Source organism: Anthonomus grandis, chromosome 18, assembly GCF_022605725.1.
Source record: "Anthonomus grandis grandis chromosome 18, icAntGran1.3, whole genome shotgun sequence".
In the NCBI taxonomy this organism is placed as follows: domain Eukaryota; kingdom Metazoa; phylum Arthropoda; class Insecta; order Coleoptera; family Curculionidae; genus Anthonomus; species Anthonomus grandis.
This window is the reverse complement of record NC_065563.1, coordinates 5,976,789-6,002,397: the sequence shown is the minus strand read 5'-3', so window position 1 is coordinate 6,002,397 and position 25,609 is coordinate 5,976,789. Positions and strand designations below refer to the sequence as shown.

General features: G+C 31.5%; 1 protein-coding gene across 5 annotated transcripts in view; it reads right to left on the bottom strand.

Annotated features, from left to right (window-relative positions):
* LOC126746899 (fasciclin-1) overlaps positions 1–25,282 on the bottom strand; it is a 207,125-nt gene extending 181,843 nt beyond the window's left edge. For 2 of the 5 annotated variants that reach the window (XM_050455306.1, XM_050455307.1), the window contains exon 1: positions 13,284–13,606. In XM_050455306.1, the coding sequence (XP_050311263.1) occupies positions 13,284–13,430 (147 nt within the window). In that variant the 5' untranslated portion in view covers positions 13,431–13,606. Of the gene's footprint in view, positions 1–13,283; positions 13,607–25,038 lie in introns of those variants that run through there. The other 3 variants (XM_050455309.1, XM_050455310.1, XM_050455308.1) reach the window with 3 other exon arrangements.
* Between the last annotated feature and the right edge of the window lie 327 nt (positions 25,283–25,609).

Genomic DNA, 25,609 nt, shown 5'->3' with positions numbered 1-25,609 from the left:
AGCAAAGTTTTATAGATTTGTATATGACAGTTTAATTTAAAAAAATTATAATGCAATAAATAATCTACTTAGCGGAGGTATTGTTTTCAATTTCGCTCTTTATCTTCTCTTTTCACAAAAGGTATGGGGTTTAATAAACTTTTGTTAACTCTATGAATCTCAATTAGTGTCATAAAATAATCTCAGCGAAATACAAATTGTGTTGATTGAAATATTTATATCTAATAATTGTATTTATAAAGTCTTATAAGTTCGTAATAAAACAATAATATAACATATAATTAACATAATTAATATACAATAATTTTATAAATCATTTATTATGGACTGAAAACAATTTTATAAAATTTTTTAAACTTATTAAACGAGTATAATAAAAAAAAAAATTATTAGCGTAGGCTCTTTTTGAGATTATTCACATTACCTATATACTTATAACCATCAAGTTTAACATAAAGTAAGTTTTTATATATTATTATATAGCCTGCTATATGATAATTTCAAACATATTTGTTGAAAGAACTGTATTAAAGTTAAATTAACTGTTTGGCAAATATTGTCGATAATAAATTTTATTCTGTGATGACTAATATCACTATCGAGATGATCATCATCCAACTTCTGTGATTCTTAGTCAGGTTATTTCCACCATCTTTACCGCTCCACAAAGCCCATAATAAAGTTGACAAAAGTAATAACAGACGGTCGCGATATACTCCTTGGACCCCAGGAGATAAGATAAACCAGTAAATAGTACGTAACCAGTAAATAACCAACATTTAGGAGTGGTTTATAGTATGTGTTTATTTGATAAAAAAATTTGACAATTTTAGTCTAATTATTTTTAAATTTTATCTATAAATGATGTACACCATTACAAAAGGAAAACTAGAATATCTGGGGCATCTTATGAGAAATTAAGATCGATACTCCCTGTTGCAAACCATAATACAATGAAATATGTTGGGTAAAAGAGAGCCTGGAACAAGAAGAACATCATGCTTGCGGAACTTACGGATTTGGTTTGGGAAAAGCTCAGTAGAACTGTTTCGCTGCTACAAAAAAAGTTATAATCGCTAACATCTAAAATTAATAAGTACTTGAAGAAGAGGCCCTGAGAAATATTCGATTTTTTAAAAACCGTTGCCAAATCGGGTAATTTTCGATTTTAAAGCTCCATTAGCCTTAGTAATTTCGGCTCGAGTGGCTGATTTATCTCCTTGCACGGTCTTCCGTAGAACAAACAGTAGAGAAAGGAGATCTGCAATGTTATTAGGAACTAATTTTGAGTATAAAGAAGAAGAAACGGCCACAGTAAGAGACTTATCCATTGTAAATACTATAGAAATAAACTAATCAAAACGAAAAAGGTCCAAGCCACTTAAAAAAATTCATTTTTAAAACAAATCATTTTTTATGATAGTTTTTTCCAAAAGTTATCGTATATATATCCAAAAGTTATATTATTATATTTCTGAAAGACTGCTGTTAAAATTGTAAATGTTTTAAACTTGTCAGATATATTATTTAGGAATAAAAAAATCAAATTTCACTAAGTCAATAAATATTGATTTTTTTTGAATCAATTGAATTTTTTTCCATCGCTTAATAAGGGAACATCTTAAAACTATTCTAAATAGTGAATATGCGCTCCTCTGGCTCTGATCACTTCAGCACAACAACTGGACATATTCTCAATCAAGTTTCTGATCAACTCCTGAGGTTGTTCCCCTTCTGAAATAAAAAAGTTCTTCAAGTTGATGGATGGTTTCTATAGGCTACCGCTCCAATAACCTTCATCCCAATGTATCCCACAGATGTTCGATAGGATTAAGATCTCGACTGTCAGCCGTCCATTCCATAACATCAATATTATGGTCATTTAAAAAAATTGCTGTTATCCTAGCCACGCGTGTTATCATATTATAAAATGAAATCTGCTCCCATATTATCCGCAAAAGGAATATGTAACGTAACGTTATGCCATTAAGGAACCGTTTGCAATTATCACAAAGTTGGTAAGCCCATTTAAACATATACCATTCCATAACATAATAGACCCTTCACCAAACCGAACAGTTTCTTGGCCAGCTGAGTCCGAATACCGCTCACCTGTTCGTCGCCATACCCGAATTCGCATACATCGTTGTGATGTAAGCAGAATCTGGACTCATCCGTAAACAAAACATTACTTCATTGTGGTATTGTCCAATGAATATGTGCTCCGGCAAAACTTCTTAGAGCTCTTCGATGCTCTGCTGTTAAATCAGCCACTCTAACCGGCCTCCTAGCACGCAATTAGGACTGATGAAGTCTATTACATACTGTTTGATCAGAAATTCTGATTCTTGTGGCTGTAAACTGATTTTGATACGCTCGTGCAGTAGTGGTTCGTTTCCCAATCGCCCACAGACTTAATAAACGGTCTTTTCGAGGCAATGAGGCCCTTTGACGTCGAGTATAGGCCTTCTTCTAATAATGTCATAAGTTAAATACCGAATCCATGCTCTGTTTATAGCGGCGCGACTCACATTGAGAATTACTGCTCTATTAACGTTACGTCCCTAACGATTTCAACTTCATTTAAGTACACCCTGCGGCGTATTTATCTATCTAGCACATCAATATTTATGTTTTCACTGTAAAATTTTAACTAAGACTGATAAAAACTGGTGCAAATTTAATATGCATTCTTAGCAATAAAATGTCTACATTTTCGTCTAACTCTTCACATTGTGATCGAAGAATAATATTTTCGTTTAATTAGAAAATACGTTAAGCTTATGGAGAAGTAACTCTTTTTTAAGTAGTTTATGTTGTATTTTTGTACTTGTGTGTAACACTTAATTTATATAAGTTTATAGACTTCCTTCGGGTTGTTTTTTAATATTTTTAGGTGTATTGGAATATGCTCTGAACAGTCTAGGCTATAAGAGTGACATAGTTGTTGCATGGGACCTTAATGTTTTGTTGCAGGGGGGCTCGAGAGGGCACCGATTTAAGCACCGATGATTGCTTGGCAAACATTGTTGAGACCGGGTTTTCGGACCACCAAGGTCAGGTTGTAGATTTTCCAATTGCCATGGTTCAAAATACTCACAAAACTGAAGAGACTCTCTCAACGCCAATAACAGGAGTGGGTAAGTCACATTTATTCGTAACTTACATTTCTTTCAATGATCATGATATCTCTATTGAGAAAAAGACTGAAATACGATGAGGTTCTTCCTGTGAAATGTCAAAAAAGAAAGTTAGACAAGTGTCATGATAATGGATGGTGTAATGATGATCTGAGATTATAGCGTGATAGTATAAAGTTTTGGGCTAAATTGTACAGTCAATATGATATCACTGAATTTAAATCTCTTGTGACTGAGCAAAGGAAATCATACAACAAACAACAAAGGAAATCCGATAAGAACCACATGGCAGATCTTAAATAAATACAGGGATAAATCTAAAAATGAAGGTTCTGAACTTTCTTTACTGTCACCAGATGATTTCAATGACTTTATTTTTTGGGTAGCACTGAATATTTAGAACAAAAGTGCCGCTTGTGTTTCTGATCTCATAAAGATGTTGCGAATAAAAATGTTCCGATTCATGACTTGTTGTCACATTGAAAGAAGTTACTCCAATTGAGATAAAGGATGTCATTATTAACTTTAAAAATAAAAAGAGCAAGGACCCTTTTGCATTTACTGATCCAGAGTAATCAAGAACATAAAAAAATCATAAAATTACCTTGAACTAGCCTTATTAATCAATGCATAAAAAACTGCACTTTTCCAGGAATCTTAAAATGGGCCCTTTGTTGTACCCATTTTCAAAAAGGGTACTGTGGATTATGTCTCAAACTACAGACCCATATCTTTGCTCCCTCTTTTCTCAAAGGTATTTAAAAAGTGCTTAGCTACTAGGATCTCTCCCTATTTTGCAACAATCAACCTTTTTACACATCGGCAGTTGGGCTTTCGAAAAAACCTCAGTGCCGCACATGGTATCCTTGATCTTGCTTCATACATAGAGGAGGCTTTTGAGCGGAATGTGACTTTGTTGTGGAAGGGTTTTGTGATTTTAGCAAATACTTTGATTGTGTTTCTCATGACATCTTTACTAAAGAGTTTCTAGTATTCTCTAGGTATGGCTTTACTAGGGAGAGTATGTCTCTTATGAGGAGGTGGTGGGAGGCACCAGAGGGTGAGGCTGGGTGAGGAGGAGTCGGAGGACAGGGAGGTGTGTGTTGGAGTACCACAGGACCGGTCCTTTTTGGCTAAAATTATTACACTGATGATACCGTAGCCACCGTATTTCTCAGACCTGGCCACGTGTGAAAAAGTGTATTATATCCCAGGGGGATTATTTTAAAGGGACAAATAGAAATTTTGATCCTGGAACCTTTGCTGTTCCTAATTTACATTCTTGACTTGTCCTTATGTTTCTCTGATACTAATAATTTTACCCTCTTTGCTGATGACGCCACACTTGCCTGTCCACCTAGAAGCAGTGACATGGCAAAGGGGATGTTGCGGGATGCACTTTTGAGGACTATTCAGTGGTTTTCAGTAAACAGACTTTTCCTGAATGCATCGAAGACACAAACCTTTGATTTTGCTACTCGAAATAGTCATATGAGTGGGGTTGCCAGTGCCCTAAATTTTTGAGGGTACATCTGGACTCAGAATTACGCTAGAATGCTCATGTGGACGTGCGTATTGCCAAACTGAGTAGCAATATATTTTTACTGAGAGGTTTAGCCAACTTTGTTTCAGAATTAATGCTTAAACAAGCTTACTTTTCACTAGGTCACTGTCATCTGACATGTGCAATTCATTCTCTTCTTCCCATCTTTATCTTGGAAAATTTAATATACAATAAAACTCATATTTGTGAGTATCAAACCATGGGTTGGCATTTGGGGTCTGGCGATACGTTTCTTCAATCGCCTGATAGTTTATAGAACGGCCCCATGAGTCAGTTTAGGAGCCATGTTTTATTTATTCATTTACTAACAATGTTAAAAATATTCTGGTCAGTCGGGCCTTCTACAGCCTAGATGAGTTCTTAGGTATAAATTTTAATTCTGTAATGTCCTAATTTTCATTTATATTTTATAAGATTTAATGCATTAGGGTCTTTTTACTGTATTGCCAAGCTCTAATATAGACATTTTAAGATTTTATTTTACATTTTGATTTTATGTAGTATGGACTTCATCAAATTACGTCAAACACGTAAAACACGAAATTAGATAAAATTTATACAGAGAGACGTTTTACTTTATGTTTGACAAACTCAATCACCTCCTCACCTCCAGCTTCACTTGATATGTCAAATGAGAGCTTCCATCGTGTGAAAAATATTTGTAAGCGGCATTAAAATGTTTATTTAATAGTGCTAAAAAAAATTAAAAGAATAATGGATATTTTATCGACTTCAAACTTTTATATTTCAAATGACTACCCTAAGTGTGATACATTCAAAGGGCATTCATCTTAAACAGTTTGACAGCAATAGGATGAAGTTAGAGTGTGTGAAAAAATAGTGAAGGAGCATGTCGAAAAATATTCTTATATTTTCAAAAAGTATTTTTAACGTACTTTGAAACGCGATATAAAATTGAACAAACTGTGTGCATGGCGGCATGATACGAGCTCATATCGGAATTAAACACTTTTCGCAGAGTGACGTAAACAATGGGAACGAGGAAGACGGCATTATTACAAAACAGTGCCGCAAAGTCGGCGAAGCGAAGAACCGTTTCGGCACAATAGTGTATTTCTAGTTTGTACGGATTCCTGTTTTCAATTTGTGAAATTGAATCAGTCATACTATACTCGTTAAATAAAAATAAAATTTATCTCTAAATAAATGACTATCTGCCACGTTCTATGTATGTTCTGTACAAGTCATACACTAATAATCAATTTGACCACGCCCCAAAAGTCTGTCTATTTGTAGCTATAATTTTACGATCCTAAATTATAGGGTTCTCCCCAATAATTACGTCACATTATAAAAGAAATTTCGAAATTTCTCTTTACATCTGCTGCTATCTGGGATCTTTTAGATAATGTCGTTTTGATGTGTTTAATATAAAAACAAAAATTCTTTCATGTGGTTAAAGCATATGTGGAATGTATATAATGCGCGGTATATATTTGTTTTTTTTGTGGACGAATAAAACTATTTTTCCCGCTTTATTGCTATTGAGTAAATAATTTTGGCGTATTTGCCAACTGTAAAATGTTATTATTTGCTTTAGTAAATGCAAGTTTTAATTCTTTTTTGTCATGGGGTATTACGGGAGTTCCTTGATCTACACGACGCCGAATGTTTTTAAAAGTCTATTAAGCCCTTTGAGAGTTGCGGAGGTTTATATTTAAAAATTGGTGAAGGAGCCGGTTAAGCAATTTTTTTGAAACCTTATTGTTTTTTAAAAAAATATTAAGGATAATTTGTAAAAATACTGAAATTCCTTTGTAGGAAGCTAAAAAAAATTTTAATCGGTCAAGTGGCTTAGGAGATACCGGGGTTTATATTTTAAAACTGGTAAAGGAGCCGGCTAAATGATTTTTTTTAAACCGTATAGCTTTCAAGACTTTGAACATGATTTTAAAAATATTGAAATAATTCTTTTGAAATGTAATGATGAAATGTAATGATGAAAATGAAATGTAAAGGTAATGATACCTAAGCTATGGCACTAAAAGTTGTTGAAGAAAGATTCAAAATTAAAGCAGTGGATTAGGAGTTACCGAGGCTTTAACTTATAAAATAAATAAAAAGTAATTTATGAAAATACAAAAAATCCCTTGTGGGCCAAAAAAATATTGCAATTGGTCAAATGGTTTAGGAATTACGGGGGCTTATATTTTGAAACTGGTGAAGGAGCCAGTTAAGAGTTTTTTAAAACTCTATAGCTTGTATGATTTTAAAGATATTAAATTAGTTTTTTTTGGTAATAATAAGTAAGCTATGGTGGTATTAGGTGTTGAAGAAATATTAAGAACTAAAGTGGTAGCTTAAGAGTTACTGAGGCTCTAACTTGTAAAAAAAAATACATAAATTCCTTTATGGAATTAAAAAAAAAATGGTTAATTGGTTTAAGAATTACGGAGGTTTATATTTTAGAACCGGTGAAAGAGGCGGTTAAGTGATTTTTTTGAAACTGATATTGAAATATTTTTTTTATAAGTATAGCATTAATAGATGTTAAATAAATATTAAAAATTAAAGCAGTAGGCGTTACTGAGGTTTATATTTCGAAACTGGTGAAGGAGCCCGTTAAGCGATTTTTTTTAAAACTGTATAGCTGGCGTGATTTTAAAGATATTGAAACAATTCTTTTTGGTAATGACAACTAAGCTATGGCACTAATAGGTGTTAACGAAATATTAAAATTTAAAGTAATTTAATTTTTTAAGGGTTCGCGAGGCTTTAACGTAAGAAAATCGTCTCTCTAAAAATGACTTAACACTTTAATGAAATTCCTAAAGTGTTAAGTCATGGCTGGGAGGAATCAACATAAAGTGGTGAATGTGCCGGAAAATAGTTGTTTTAAAACGTTATATTTTTCCTTTTCGAGACGTTAATCGAACTTTGAAATTTGAAATTCTAGTGTGGGTGCGACAAAAGTTTCTACTTAAAAAATGGTGAAAGAGCCAAACGAGTAAAATTTTTAAACATTATAACTCCTTTAATTTTAAAGATACCCAGATATTTTTTTTTATTATACAAGTAGTGGGGCAAATATAGAATCAGCTCCCCCTTTGATCAAAACAAATACTAATCCCATCGTGCACACCGACAATTGTCACATAACCCTCGTTATTGTTACATGATCTTATTATTGTGACAGTGATTATATATTCGAGATAGAGAGGTTTTTTAGACCCGTGTGAAAAAAACGTACCATGTAATGTTTTCAAACTAAAGCCATTCAGCCCCTTGTAAATGTACGCTCGACTGGCCGCATGTTTGTTGTCAACATGACTCATGAATCTCATTAAATGAAATAAGGGTTGGTCAACTCCACCATTCAAACACCACCTGCCCTACGGCCCAACGGGGTATCGATAAAATTACAATCATGCGTGGTGTATTATTGACGGAAACCGTATTTTATAATGCTCGATGTTTATCTGGTGGATTTCAATGGGGTCGGGGGAGGAAGCGAGCTACTGAACGATGACCATAAATATTTATTTGTAATTTTTTTATATCATTGCTTAATTGCTAAGTTACTGGCTAGTTCTTTTTGTTTTAGTTGCATAATAATAGAATACACATTATTTTATCACCATTATTATACATTTCGAGTTTTTTAATGTCAAGACGTCATTTAGATCATTATTTAAAGAACAAGAGGTCACCAAAACCAAAGTGCATATTTTTTCTTATCAATAAATTTTAAACAATTTATTTCTCCGTATTAACATAAAAACAAATTGTTATTACCACGTCGAAATCCAATTTTTTTACAAGGATATACGCTGGGATGAACATCGTTTTCCACACCGGTGGATATTTATGTTTTACATAAACTAGATTCGGTCAATTACGTTTTGTCACCCTTTTACCGTTGTTGTCACTTGCTAAAAATGTACCATAAATTTTCCCCTCCGGAATTTTTAGTATATGCCCTAAAAAAAATTGAAGCATTTTGTCCAAGGGCATTTTGAAAAAAAAATCTCACGTCTTTTATAATCTTTGATTTTCCCCTATTTTTTTTCTTTTAATAAAATTGAAGATTCTGAAGTTGTTGTGAAACTATTTTATTACTTTGGCATTTACAAGGAGTCTTCCAGGAAATTTAAAATAATCTAAAGTTTTCAACTAGCATATTCGGCCGTAGATCATCATCAGGGCTTAAGATATTGTCAAAGCAACGACACTATTCAAAGAAACGGTACACAATACGTTTCTTAAGTACTTACGAATAGTAGAAAGCGCTAGGCAGCAATTTTCAATTCATTATACGCTCAATACCAGCAGTGTGTTTTATTTATTTACAAATTAATTGAGCATATACATAAAACCTAATTTTTAACAATATTTCGGATTTTTGAAATACTAAAAGTCTTCCAGAAATTTTTTTTCAAAATTTCTTTATGGGGTTTTCATTTTATTTCAGAGATTTGAAGCAATGTTAAAATTTTTTCCAGATATTTTCCCCTACTGCTTAAAATATTTTTTAATAGTGTTTTATATTTTTCTAATTATGATTTCTTCTAAGAAATTATAATAATAATATCGGTTATTTAGCATAATAGCCACATACAAAAAATGGTATCAAAAAAGAATATAAAATATACAAACTACAAAATATATAAGACTACAAGGAGAAAAAATACAAAAACCTTAAGTTAAACAAAAGTGATAAGAACTAACTTTGATTAAAAATGGTAAAATTAATATTGTAAAAATATAAAATGGCAAAGATTGAAAACAAAGATATAAAATTGTAAGCTTAAAATAAAAGTTAAAATGGTACTTATACAATGGCAATGACAAAATATTACAACAACACTGACAAAGACAAGAATAAAATGAATATCACAATAATTAATTATTTAAGAACTTTGTTTGCATAGACAAATTTTTACAAATTCGTGTGGGAAATCCTACTTTTCCGAAAATTTTCTTATACATGGGCGTGGAAATATAGGTTAGCATCTAAAATCACTACCAGATACTTAATCTCTTTTTCATGTAAAAATTTTTCCCCATTCACAATAATCCGCCCATTATTCACGTCAGCTTAACAAGTTTTTAATTTCTTTGCAAAGACGCAAAATTTAGACTTGTTTGTATTTAAACTTAATTTATTTATACAGAGCCATTCGAATAAATCACAAAGGCCACCATTCATGTCTGCCTGCAACTCATGTAGGCTCCTTCCTACTACATACAAGATACTGTCATCTGCAAATAAACTTATTTTACCCTTTTTTATTGCATGTACCATATCGTTGATATAAAGGATGAACAATAGTCGAACTAAGACCGTTCCCTAGGAAATACCATATTCAACATTAAGAATTTCTGAAAACATTATTATATTTTACTCGTTGTACCCTATTACACAAATAGGATTTTAACCAGTCTAAAACGCCCCCTCCCTCCAGTTCCTAGCTGTTTCAACTTGTGAATCAAAATATCTCTATTCATAGTTACAAAGGCTCTTCTGAAAACTAGGAATACCGCCAAAACCAATTCACTAGTATCAATGATCCTAAGAAGATCATCACATTCACAAACAATAACTGACTCACATGAGTGAGATTCCCAAAAACCCGATTGATTTGGTATTATCAATTTATTCTTAGTGGAAAAATCAAGAACCTGCTCCTTTACACATGATTCTAGCAACTTTTCATAAATGGCTACTGTTTTTATTGGTCGAAACTCATCCTGATTTTTTATGTTTGACACCTTGGGAACAGGAATCACTGTTGATCACTTCCAAGATTCAGGAAAGATGCCGGTACTAAGAGATGTATTGATCACATCTAAGGGACGATCACCAACAATATATGCGACATCACATAGAACCTGTTTCGATATGCCACTCTCACCACCTCCAACAGTTTTTAAACTTTTAAAAATTTCCAATAATTTCTAATATTTTAGAAATAATTTTTTAGGTTTTCTAGTAAATAATTTTCCAGAATATTTAGGATAATTTTTTCTTTTAATTCAAGCACTTGAGGCAAGCAATATTTAAGTTTCTTTTTACATCTTTGTTACATCTGAAATCCCTTTAAATTTATTCCAGATATTTGCTTTCATTGTTTAAAATATTTTTTAGCAGTATGTTTAATAAAATTATTTTTTATATCTTCCTGGCTCTTGGACGAATAAATTTTTAGGTAAATTTATTTTAATACAATAGATGCTTTTCGAATTTCTGCAATAATTTTTTCGGTTGCCTAGAATTTTTAAGGTAATTTTTTATTTTATTTCTGGCATTTCAAGTTATTTTTAAGTTTCTTCTTAATATTTAAAATCCTTTTATATATCTTTCAGTTATTTCTCTTCACTATTTAAAATATTTTTAATAGTAATTTAGATATAACATACCTGTTTTATATCCATTTTTAAAAAAATATCCGATTTTTCCAGGATTTTCTCCTTTATATTTCTTCCAGGTACTTGACGTCACTGTTTAAAACTTCCAATATTTTTCAAAAATAGTTTGGTTTTTCAGGATATTTTAGTGTTGTTTCCAATTTTATTCCAGACATTATTTCAGAAGTAATTTTGGAGTATATTTCTGATGTTTAAAATTAGTTTACATTTCTACCAGTTTCTAGACGTCTCTCTTTTGACTTCCAACAATTTGTAACATTATTTCGAATTTTTGGGATAATTTTTTAGATCTTCCAAATAATTGTTTATTAAAATTTTTGAGTTGAGTTTCCATTTTGTTCCATACGTTTGAAGAAGTTTTTAAATTTCTTCCTCATGTTTACAATATCTTGAACTTTTGAGGACAATATTTGTCCTCAAAAGTTTTTTCTAACATTTTTTACTCTAATGCAAAAAATTACTTCCGCAAATTTCCAATTTTTGTAATAATTTTTTAGGTTTTCTAGGACATAGTTTTTAAAGACTTTTGAGGTAATTTCTCATTTATTTCCGGGTATATTTGAAGTAATTTTTAAGTTTCTTGCTTATATTTAAAACCCCTTTAAATGTTTTATTCAATATATTTTGATTCAAACAGTCATTGAGATCCTTGAATAAAACTTTTTACAGCTTTCAGAAAATTAGTTTCTAGGATATTTCCTTTTATTTTAGGCATAACAAAAAAAAATTTAAATTTTTTCTTAACATTTGAAATTTTTTTAAATTTCTTTTAGATATTTATACTCAAAATTTTGTTCTAACAATGTTTCGAATTTTTGGAATAATGTACAAATTTTAGGTTTTTCGGAAATTGTTTTCCAGAAATTTTGAGGCAATTTAACAATTTTTTCCAGGCATTTAAAATAATTTCTAAGTTTCTTCTTTATATTTGATATACATTTAAATTTTTTCAGATTTTGTTTAAATTGTTTTTTTGAGGTATTTCGGATTTTTAAAATATTTTTTAAATCTTCCAGAAAATTGATTTCAGGATTTTTGAGGTAATTTTTATTTTATTCCAGAGATTTGAACTAATATTTTCAGTTCTTTGCTAATACTTGAAATTAATCTAAAGTTTTTCTAGATACCTAACGTCACTATATATTTAAAAATTTTTAACAAAATTTCGGGTTTTTGGAATAATCTTTTTCCAGAATATTTGACGTAAATTTCAACTTTATTCCAGGCATCTGAACTAACGAACAATACTTCCTTATCTTGCTCATATTTACAATCCTTTTAAATTTCTTCCAGATATTTGTCTTTTAAGTAAATTAAAAAAAAATTTAAATATATTTCTCGAATTTCTGGGAATAATTTTTTTGGTCTTTTAGAAAATTGATGTCCAGGATTTTTGAGGCGATTTTTTTTTATTCCAGGCGTATAAGCAAATTTTTAAGTTCCTACGTTATGTGTAAAATTAATTCAAATTTCCTTTATATACAAATGACGGAACTGTTTAAAAGAGTTGATTTTTGAAATAATTTTTTAATTTTCCATAAAATTGTTTTCCAGAATTTTTGAGATGATTTTTCATTTTATTTGAGGCATTTGAAGTTATTTTTAAGGCTCTTCCTGATATTTAAATTTAGTTGAAATTTCTCCCAGATACCTAATGTTACTATTTCAAATTTTTAATAATTTTTAACAATAATTGTGATTTTTAAGTTCCTCCATGATTTTTTGAGACGTTATGTTTTATTTCATTTGAACTAATTTTTATATGTGTGCCTGATATTTCAAATTCCTTTAAGCTTCTTTCAGATATTTACCTTTAAAGTGTAAAACTTTTCTCTTAACAATCTTAACATCATTTCAGATATTTGGAATATTTTCTTAGGTTTTTTAGAAAAATTTTGTTCAGGTTTTATTGGGGTGATTTTTATTTCAGACTTTTAATACCTTATAGAAACTTAACTTATGCCTTAAAAATGCTTGTTACTAGAATATAGCACAATAATTAGTAATATTTGGGAACATCCCGAATACTTAATAAGTAAATATTGATTTTAATGGTTTTTCCCAAATTTTGCTAAACATTGACGGTATTCAAATTTCAAAATGGACATTAGAACAAATTGGGGCTGGGGGAGGGTAGAAAACACAATTTTGAATAGTAAATATGTTATAGAGTTTTTAACGGTATCTACCTGGTTGATATCCATATCCTTTTTCATCACATCGTCGAGATCCTCCTGTTGGGCGCCAACACCATGCCAACTTAAATTACAACAAACCGCAAATAACACGCATAGGAGTCGCATATTACCGTCATACATCCCCGTAAAAAAACTCATTTTAATCGATTAATTTTTTTACACACGCGGATGACGTCACTGATGTAAGGCGTCGCGACGCTTGATTCAATTTTTTTTAAATAAAGAACCGCGTCGGGTGCTTGTAGCGTACTAATGTGCGATGGACGTCTCTTCGACTTCTCTTGAAGCGAAAGCGTCGCGGCGGGGTTTCCCCACCGTCAACAATTAATCGCGTATCAAAAGGGCTTGCGCCGCACCGTGCATGTGCCACTTATCCCATGGTCAATCTATTTCATTCAGAAATATCGCGTTACTTTGTTAAATATACAGGGTGAGGACTCTTTCGTGAACGTTTCCATTTTCAGTATAGTACATCCAATCTAGTATAAAAAGGAGCCTAAATTGAAAAAAAAATGGTTCCTGATCTCATATGTGCAAACCCCCTTCCTTATGTTTTTGAGAAACGTCAAAAAGATTTTTGGTTCAATTATAAATATCAAGGTAGTAATAGAATCATTCGAAGTGGATAATCAAAAGAAAAAAATAATAATCCTAAGTCTCGGTTTCAAAATATTTTTTATATATCCCAAAGGTTACATGTCGACGGCTAATGTACGGTACCTCGTAAGTCGCAAAAGGGAAATTTTACAGGAGAGAGTAAAAACTGTTTTAAATACTCAGGATAGATACTACCTTAATATTTTTAGTATATTCATAAATAGAAAAGCTCTATTTTTTGTTTTGTGAAAAAGGAATACGCAAAAACCTTTTCTTTTAAATTTTAGAGCTTTTTACGAGCTCCCGTATTTTTTTCTGGTCAGTTACGAGGTACTGTAATAATTATTTAAAAACTATAATACAGAACAAGACGTTTATTTTTTATTTTAAATAAACAAAATACAAAAATCGATTTTATAAAAACTTAAAATTAATAGAGGCCAGATACATAATTAATATACTCAAATATTACAAAAACAAGTATTTTTCTCACTAAATTAAGTGTTATTTTTTTCTATCATGGTAGTAATGGCAGACAAGGAACTTAAGGCCGTTTTAAAATTGCATACCTATAAACTACTACATAATTTATAATTAATGAATATCAGGTAAATTAGGAACTTAAAGTTGCTTTGAAATATTGCAAACAAAAAATAATTATAGAACACATAGGTACACGTAAACTACTTTATAAATTAACGAAACTTTAGAAAAACTAATGATTAAAAACCAAAAAATAACAACAAAGTTGACATGGTCTGATAAACTTAAACTCAACATAAAAAGATTCTAAAATGAAAAGAGTGAAAAGCCAATGCTATAATATCAAGACTTTACTCTGTTATATTTTCCTTTTTGTGGGGCAATTGATCATAAAATGCCCAGCAGTCTTGGGGAATAACTTCTTTTATTGCTTGAAATTTTCTTTTTGAAATGGGCAATGGTGAGTCAAACCTTTTTTTAGAAACTTTTGTTCAATCACGACCTCTCCGTATTTTTCAGATAGATGAAGCAAGGCATTGGACATAATGCAGTTTCGGTTCTGAGCTGTACATTTATCTGAGTAAATAATAATGGGAACTTTGATAGAGTTTCGATTATTTAAATTGTAGATTGTAAAATTGTGATTACATAGCTTAGTCCTATAGTATAAAGCACTAGCTGCAAAGTATGGAGCTAATTTAACAGCCTGAACATCCATTGTAAGAACATGGCAAAATCCTGAATTTGCTAATTCCTTGTCAGCCTGTTTAGATTTCCTGGCTTCTTTTTTTTTTAATTAGGTGAACTTGGTATTCTTCCTCTGAAAGGTTATTATTCTTAAATCTAAAACACGTATCACACTGATCCTTGCGCGGACGGAAAATGGATAAATTCATCTCTTTAGCTGCTTGTTGTAATGACACAATTGACTGACTTCCTTACATTTTTGTTGATATGCTCGATGTAATTGTGCAAAAGATTGAAACTGTTGCTCCAAGTAAAGGCAGTTTGTATCCTTTCTGCAGTAGTGAGAAGGAAGTTTGTGAAGGGAATTTAAAAACTCTTTGAGAAAGACTGTGTCTTCTTTGTGATAATTGATTGTTTTTTTTTTATACTCCTATTAACTTCAACACTAGCTGTCAAGCCATTTTCACTTTTCATAGACCAACTTCTAACAGACCATTCTCGGAAACCAGTTGTTCGCAAATACATTGTTTTGCAAACTGGAATCTTTTCGTATCCCAAATTTAAAGAATACTCCAACGTGGATTTGCGTCTTGATGCATCTTCAGTCTTTTTTGGTCTAGTGGGTTGGACAATAGAAACAGATTGTGATGCAAAAGCTTTTCTTTGATCCCATGACATATCAGACCAGAATTTACTAAAAATTTCTTTTCGTTTTTCCTCAGATACTAAAAAGCATTTTCGTTTCTGTGCTTTCTTAGTTACTCTTTGCGTACAATTACAACGTAATCCTAAAACTCTCTCACTTCTTGGTATATCATAGAAAGAGTTTTTTTGTCCTGCAGGTTTTCTAAATCCTACATATTGCTTGCCAGTAAGTATTAGTTTTTGGTTCACTTCTCGTTTTCTTGTTCCTAGTTCTTTTTTTTTATTTGTAATATTTTGCAATATAGGGCCACTGTCATTACTTGTTTCTAAGTTATCACTTTTAGAATCATCATTATCCACTGGAATGAAGTCTGAATTGAAGGATACGTCATGGTCTTCGTTTACTGTATTTTCTTCATTAGGTATGTTTTCAGTAAGTATTTTATTTTTAATCGGAATGTCATTTGCAAAAATGGTTTCATTTGTCATGCTATTTTTTGATAATATAAGTTCTTTATTTTGGTATTTACTTTGTTAGTTAGGTACTTCCTCATGAAACAATACGTCGTTTTCTGAATTGTTTAAAGAGTGAATTGGGTTGTTCATGTTGTTCATGTCCCCACTCGCGATTATATTTACAAATTTTAATGTTGGGTCATTCTTCATCATGGTTTCTGTGGAAATCTCTTGATTTGGTTCATACAAATTAATGACAATGTCATTTTCAACCAAGGAGTCGTTACAAAATACCAAGTCGGCATCACTAATCATTTGAACAATGTTTTCGGGTGTTAAGGCTTCATCTAAGAAATTATTGTCGATTGAAATATTGTTTAGGTCATCAAATGTAGTGATCACGTCTAAACTTGCACTTGAACTTGGTGCAGGTTCAAGATCTTTATGCTGATTTACTATAAATTTTTTCTCTGCTAGTTCAAGTATTTTTTTTTAATTCTTGAAGCTATAATACTATTATAGCTAAAACAAAAATCCATTTTAAGCAAAAACATTAATGAAGGTGTATAAAAAACCAATAAAAAGTTGTAAAGTAATTGTGTGTTAAATACGAGTTATCGATTTTCGCCGTTTAAAAATAAAATAATTAATGAATGAGCTTAAACTGTTTATCAATAGATGGCGGATAGTGTCCTTTACCGGAATATTATATTATCTCAATTTTGACAAAAATGCGACTTACGAGGTACCGTACTTTAACCGTCGATGTTTCGCTTAAATCATCAATCATCAGACCTTACAAACTAGTAATAATTCTATATATATATCTATATATATCAAATATATATATATATATATATATGTATATATATATATATATATATATATGTATATATATATATATATATATATATATTCTTTTAACTTGTGTAGGTTTAGTAGGTGGATCTTAGTAGTTATATGAAATCAGTCTTAAGTATTATCCGAAAAGATTATCTTAATTGTCTGCTAGATAAACTATATACTTTATAATTTTTTTTTTGGTCACAACGTTGAAGACTGTAGAAATTTGAATTTGTTAGCCTTTTATTTCTCATGTATAGTTTTGTACTACACTTATACAGATTTTGTGTATTGTATTGCAAATAAAAAACATTTATTATTAATATATTATTATCCTCTATAGAATCTGTTTGGGTTGGCATAGTTCAGTACTAACAAAATACGTGTAAACATATTTAGATTAATTCTAATTTATATAATATCTGTTAAAATGAATTATTATATATTATGTATATAATTTAATTTTTTTTATTATATATTTTTCAGAAAAATTAAATAACAAATGTTTTAAAGAAAAACATTGTTTTATTTCCATTTTGAAATTGGTGATATGTTGTACATTATTGTTAACTGATTAATGAAATTTGAATTTTCCCGCCTTAATTTGGCCACGCCTTTTTACTATTTTGATTTGTCCAATTAGTTACGTTAAACTGTCATGTTAGTTACAATAATTTCCGTTGCCAAGCGAGAGGACGCTGGCAGATTTGTCAGAAGAATTTCGATCAGTTTGTATGCAGTTACAGTTACTCTTCAACCTGCGAACCGAGCGCGTGGTAGTCCCTGGGACCTCACAACGTAGTTTTCGCGATTCTTTTGAGAAATGGCAAGACGTCGGAAAGAAGTGCAATCGGGTGATCCCGAGTTTGAAGAGACTGTTCAGGTGTGGTATGATGAATTGGGCAGTGATTTTTTTAATCGAAGATGCTGAATATGTTTTCAATGCACATGAATCTGAAAGTGAAATGTCTGAGGAAGAAATTGATACATCTGCAGGAGTCGAGAATGTTGTGGACGAAATGGAACAGGAGATGAAAGAGAACTTAGATCAGGAAAAGGATGAGCATGTAAGAAAAAATTATTATGGGAAAAATCGTTATAAGTGGTCATCGGTTAAACCTACACGAAACGTCCGCACTCCCAGCCACAACATTCTAAAGCTCCCTCCTATGCGTGGCATATTTGACGCTGATAATAACATAAAGCCAATTGACGCCAGGAAGAAAATTTTTAGCTAAGACATGTTAGAAGTTATGGTACATTACACTAACCTAAAATTACAAAAGTACAGACAGAAGGCTTCCAATGAGAATCCCACTGAATTTAGAGAACTTGAGAGATCCAGCGATAAGAGAACCAACGAAATTGAGATTAATGGATTCCTTGGTCTCTTGCACTTGACATCTATATTCAAATCAAGTAACAAAAGTATAGAAGCTATGTTTGCCACAGATGGAACTGGTAAGGAAATGTTCCGACTGGTTTTTTCAGCCCGTAGATTTCAAGGGCTTCTATATTGTAGTAAGCGTATTCGATTTGATACACGCGACGAAAAAAAAGAACAAATGAAAGTTGATCCAGCGGCTGCAATATCAGAAATGTTAAAAAAATTCAACAAAAATTCACAGGCTGCTTATACTTTGAGTGGAAATGTTACGGTAGATGAAATGCTTTGAGAGAGAGTATCAAAAAAGTTCTAAGAATTGCAGCTAAACCACAGAACGATGAACAGCCAGAAGTTTTACTTATAGAAACGCAAGAAAATACTGCTCACGTTACAACCCAAGATTAAGCAAGAAGACTTCTTATTTATACACAAAATGCAAAAATCTGCCTGCAATGTAGTAGGAAAATATGCCAAAACTGCCTCGTTGATGTTGATAAATAAATAAATAAAAAAAAGTAGATAAATGAAAAAAAATTACGGTTAATAAGGTATTTTTTTTGCAGATATATACTACAAAAAAAAAGCTACAGTAGTTGGTTACCGAATATTTTCAAGGTTGCCTACGCATTTAGAAAAAAAATGATTTTTTATTTGTTTTTTTTTAATAGAATACCCTTTTTGTTTTATGCTAAAATAAAGTAAATTTTCTTCATAGGTTTTTTTTATGGAAAGCCCTGTTTACCCTAAAATAACAAAAAATATAAAAGAGTGTTGCTAACTGTCATAATTTATTGTCAAAAAATTGTCCCAGGGAGAAATTGTTGGGAGTCCCAGGGACCCCACAACGTGGCTTACCAGCAAAGAATTGCATCGCTTTCCAGTACAACTGATTTGCGATTACGCTTTTCGTATGCCATAAAGTGATCTATAAGAGCTTTTTTACTCATCAAAGCAATACTATCGTCTCGGCCAAATTCCATTTAAATTTTGTCCAAAGTTGGTATTTCATTTTTGAAATACAAAGGATGAACTTTTCTTCGAACTGTACATTTAGTGTTTCAAAAACAATAACGTTTTCATTGACGATCAGTTTTCAGTAAGATCTATTTTTGTAAACGTTTGTAAATGCACGTGAAGAATTTGAAAAAAGCTTTATTATTGTCTTCAAAATAACAGAAGTCATTTTCAATATTTAACTTCAAAATAATGTTTTTATCAATTGTTTTCCTTAAGAAACAGAAAAAAAATTCTTAAATGTAAGTCTCTATAGCATCATTGAAAAGCATTTCTCAAAAGCTTCAAGATAACATATCACTCGACCATCACTAACCTCCAATCTTAGATAGTCCTCCACCTTGAGGACTATCTAAGATTTTAGGGTAAGATAATGTTTGTTCTGTTTTTAGCGTGTATGAGGAATGGAGAAGGTCAGTTCGGATTAAAAAAGTAAGGTCAACGACCAAAAAAGTACTTAAATTGACTTTGGAAGCCTGGGAAATGTGCAAATTTATTATAAATCTCTAGAGAAAATGGTTCCAATAGGTACAAGTAGAGGTGAGAACAGGGGAGTTGAGGGTTAACCCATTGGCTTATGAAAAATATTTGTTGTTTTGGATGGAATTTTTTTTGAGTTTTTCATGGTATTGTAGCACTTTTTTTGTTCCCTTAGCATCATCTTAAAAAAATACTACATACTTTCTTTTTATTTAGTTTACTTTAATTTGGAAAGAATATTGTTTATTAATTATTCTAATTTATTTATGTCAATCTCGGCAACATCGCTTTCGGAGGTATCCGTAATTTAAACAAAGTATGTACTGTGTGTTGCCTAAAAGCTCAAGGGACTTTTAAATAATTAAATGGACTCTTGAAGTACTTTTAATTTATTTCGACATCATTAAACCTGTTTTTTATATTGTGTTACATATTTTATTATTAACAACACAGTTTACGTTTGTATTTAAGTATTTTATTATCAAAAAATGCATAAACAAAATCCAGTCTAACTTCACCTTGCTTTAAACAATCAGCGCATATCGATCTTCGGGTTAAGGTTCAGAGTTGCCATATTGTGCTGGAACGGAAAAGCGGCTGATTTTATTATTTTCAATATTCAAAATGAATTAAAATCATTATCATTATTGATTGAGAATCATATCATTATTGAAGGATTTTGATAGGTCCTGGTTTATGTTCTTCAGTCGTACATAATTATTTATGTAGATTTCCTAGCAGCTCTATTCCTTTTCCTGGTAAAAGGTACGTTGGCAACAACGGCAATGGTTCGGTGGTGGGAGGTCACCAAGCACCAAGGTGAACCTTGATGCCCATCCATCTTTCTTTTTGGCGTGCGACCGAAGATCTGACAAGTCGTTCTAATTTTGCCTAGAAAAAAGTGCGAAACAAGTAAAGTTTTCCATTTCGGGATGTGTTAATATTTTAAATTTACTTATTTTTCGCACTGCATCTACCGATGTAGTTTTCCTTTTGCTGACGGGCGTGGTTTATCTGATTTTGTGATTTTTGAGTTTTCCCATGACATCACGTAAGTAGCACGTGCTTCCTTTGTAAGTGTCTTTAAATCAGGTATTCCTTCCTTTATTTAGAGATTCCTTTGTCCTGCGTTGCTGCCCAATCAACTTTAACAAAGGTTGATAATTCTACGCCACAAATTATCTTTGATTGATATTTTTGGGGGGTCCTTCTTACTTATTGCTTAGTCCTTAGTCCTTATGTCATTTTGTCTACTTTTACCTGCCCCAACCACGTGATTGCTGCCATATTGCCTGACGCTAATTTCGACGCCGAGCCCTGCCTTCAATCCTTGCTGATAGCTGTCATACAGTTGACGGTGTCATACATCACGCTCAAGGCCGAGTCAATGCCTTGACGCCATTTTCAACGCCGAGCCCTGCCTTCAACCCTTGCTGCTTCCAGACTGCTGACCTTCATCCTCATCCACCTAAGGCCATGCCTTCAGGCCTGTCAATCGCTGGATAATGCTTCCCTAGCATTCCTATGCAGTAACGCTGAGCAGGAAGTGTTTAGGCTGCGTGGCGGAGTTGGTAAAATTTCATCATACTTATATGAACTTGATTTATTTATTCTATTTTGATTGATTGTGGTATTTATTTTTGTTGGTACACATATTTTGATTTATAAGTAGCCCTGTGCGTACTGTCTATTTAATCCTTTTTTTCTTCGCAGAGAATTCATGAATTTTCCCCAGGTTTAACGTCATATAATTAATGTCATATTCCCATTTTAATTTAATATAAACCCATAGAGCTACACGTTCTCTTTGTGATATTTGAGTGCTACTATCACTATTTTCAGTATCTTTTTTATCAATTTTTTTAACACTATCACACCACCATTTGTAAATAGTTGTAAGTATTTTATTGACCGCACGGAATGCAATGTTTCAGTTGACATCTAGGGTATAAAATAAATTTTGTTAAAAAATTAAAATAAACCGTTTCCCTTGAAGTTGATACAAGACCAGACTATTGCTTTAAAAAAAAACATAATTAAGTTTCTTGATTTACTTAATTATAAACAACATCTTTAATTATAAAATTTAAATAAACTTTAATTAAGTGGCGTCCAAAGATGAAATCAGTAAGTATAAAAAGGGAGGGATGATCTGCCCACCACCACGCTCACCAGACTAAAAGCTTCCGTGCATTTATGAGGCAAAATAAAAAAATATCCATAGGGTAGAAAAATTACTAAAATCATTCTTCATTTATTCCAGGCCTTTGAGGACATTTTCGATCTTATCCAGGCTTTCAAGCTAGTTTAAAATCTTTTGGAGAACCGACATCATTCCTTATATATTCCAGGCATTCAAACGTCATTTTTCCTTTCCTTCTTGTATTTTATCAATATTTTTGGTCTTATTTTTTTTGCCTTTTAGGTATTTTAAGCCATTTTTTATATCTTCCGGGCAATTAAAATAAATCTTCAAATAATGCAGGCATTTAAAGCGATTCTCCATGTTTCCTTGGCCTTTTAACCGAATTTTCGTGTCTTCCAGGCAATTTCAATCTATTTGAGGTAATTTTTTGTTTTATTTTAGGCATTGTGCGTGTTTTTTATAACTTTCCTTGTATTTAAATGAACCCTTCGTGTATTCCAGCAATTGATTATATCTTCATTCTTTGACTTTTCCATTTTTTCAGGGCTTCCCTGGAGTTTATTTGAAATATTTTTTTACGTTTTCCATGGTTTTTTATTCGATTTTCGCGTCTTCCAGATAATTTCAATCGTTTTAGAATAATTTTCTAGTTTATCCGTGACAATTTGCCTTGAAGGCATTCAAAGCCAGTTTTCTTGTCATTTAGGCAATCGAAGGATTTAATTTTATTTCATATATTTTGCATCATTTCTTTTTAATACTTTCCAGGCAAATTACGAACAAATAAATTATTCTTTAAATATTCTAGGCACTCGAAGCCATTTTCCGTGTATTCCAGGCAATTAAAAAAAATATCTGAAGGCAATTTTCATCTTTTTCAAGCCTTTCCTGGAATCTATTCCAACTAACTTTTTAGGTTTGTATTTCATTTTTCGCTTCTTCTTTCAGAAAATTTCATTTTAAGAGCAATTTTTTATTTCATTTCAGGCAATTCTAATTTTATTGGGTATCATTTTTTTTAAAAACTTTCCAGCGATGTTCTAGTAATTTTTTAAATATTTTCGGCATTTAAGCCATTTTCGGTGTATTTCAGTCAATTAAAATCATTAATTCAAGGATATTATCTAGGCAATTTAAATATTATTGGAATGTTTTTTCCAGTTTTTTCCTAATGTTCATTTGAAGTAATTTTGAATATTTTCCATGGCGTTTGTATCCATTTTTTGGGTAATTTCTTATAATACTCCAGGCATTGTTTGAATACATTCTAGGTAATTTCTGATCATTTTCCAAATATGTCAGGTTTTCAAGTCATTTTCCGTATATTCTCGGTAATTAAAATAATTTTTCTCAGGCATATCTTCCAGACAATTTAAATCTTATCGAAATAATTATTCTTTTATTTCAGTCATTTAGCATAATTTTCCAGGCAATTTCTAATCATTATTGACATTATTCAGGCATTACCATTTCATATACCATTTCCATCTTGTTCCAGTTTAATATAGTTCAATTTTTTAAGACTTCTATAGAATGTAATATAATGTTCTATAGAATTCTATTTTTCTTTTTTTTCACATTTTTTTTAAATAATTTCTTATCTTATTTCAGGCAGTTTGTTTTTTTTTTAAATATTTTCCTGGTATTTCAAGCCGTTGCTCTTACTTTGAGGTAATTTTTATTTTATTTTAGTAATGTTGCGCCATTTTTTTAATACTTTCCAGGCAATTTAAATAATTAAGGCTTTTGATTTGACATACTCTAGGCATTTGTAGTTATTTTTAATCTTTTTAAAAACTTTTCTGTGTTTAATTCGAAGTAATGGCATTTGTTCGTAATTTCAAAACCATTTCAATTTTTTTTGGGGAATTTCTTAGTTAATTATTCATGGCATAGTATTTTTCTAACCGATTTCTTAAATAATTCAGGCATTGAAGCCATTTTCCCTAAATTCCAGGCAATTTAACCGTTATTGGAATATTTTTTAATTTAATTCAGGTATTTTATAATCACTCTTTAATATTTCAGTCATTTAAAGCCTTTCAGGCAATTGAAATAATTCTTTTATAAAATATTCATGACATTCAAAGTAATTTCTCATATCTTCTAGGTAACTAAAATAATGATTTACATATTTTAGGCATCTAAAGCCATTTTCTAAATTTTCCAGGCCTTACCGGTATTTTATGAGAAGAAACTTTTCATGTTTTTCATGACTTTTATATCCTTTTTTATTATCTTCCAGGCAATTTCAATCTCTTTGGAGCAATTTCTTGTTTTATTCCAGGCCTAATTTTAGCCATTTTCGGTGTATTCCAGGCAAAATGAATAATTATTATTTCGAGCATATCTTCGTTTCTTGCATCATGGAGCATGGTGAAAATACAATTTATTAATAAGATGATGATTTTGCGACACCACCGTTTGATACAATATATCCCTGCCCTGTCCCCTATCATGAAAATGTCAATGTAACAATATGACCTTTCCGCATTGACCTCTGATGTAATGCAGACACTTTTAGGGTTTCTATAAGGGGAAAACTATACAGAGCGAGATCGCTTTTAATTTATGACAAAAGGAGGTTTTGTCGTAATTTCACAGACATTTTGGGGACGTTTTTACTCACACTATTTACATAAGACATTTCTGCGATATCTGATTTATGTCTTAAAAAAATGTTTATGCCAAGAATGTTGTGGGTATTATATATTCATTCATTTATAACAGATTTTCGTGTAGTATAAGTATATGACGTTCAAAATAAATAGCAAAATGCATACTGAGGTTTCTACTACATCTAGGTAAATGATATAAAAGTACCTAGAGAATCCAGAATCTAAGGAATCATTAGAAATATTTGTAGGAAAAATCTGGCAAAATCCACAAAAAACAATACTTTTTTAAAATTTTGTATGCGATGTTTTGTCTTTGGCCTTCATTATCAGTTCTACTAAATAAGAGTGTGCTTCACATAAAAAAACACGCCTATATCGCTATAAATTTACCTGTGATATGTCCATATCCTGCCTTATCCTGGCACTCAAAGACTGATCTCCACGCATTCCGGTAACCAGAAAACAAACCGAAAACGCCGCCTGTAACAACCCGCGATTTCTCATTTTTGTCGCGAAAATAAAATCCCGATTTTAATCCCGTGGACTAACCCACTGTGCGATGCTGACGACTAAACAATCACGCTGCTACTGATTTAGCTGAACTGACAGAGATGCTGGATTCGGTCTGTTAGGGGAAATGATGCTGTCTTGTGTGGGCGGTTCGCGCATACAAACTTTTAGAGGGAGGGAGGAGTAGAGAATAACTGTATTTATTTGATAAGGCTTGACTTGATAAGGAAAAATTAAAGATTTGTTAGCTTTAGGAGTCCAAAAATGACATATTAATTAACATATTATTTATAATTACAACGTAAATATACATTTAATAATTTTTGGTTAAAAGAAATCCAATAATCTCCAATATTCCAATAATCCCCTTAGAAACAGGATTCCGCTAGGGATAGGGATAGCTCACCCCGATATTACATTGATACTACCCAGCCTAGCAGCTCGCTGCCCT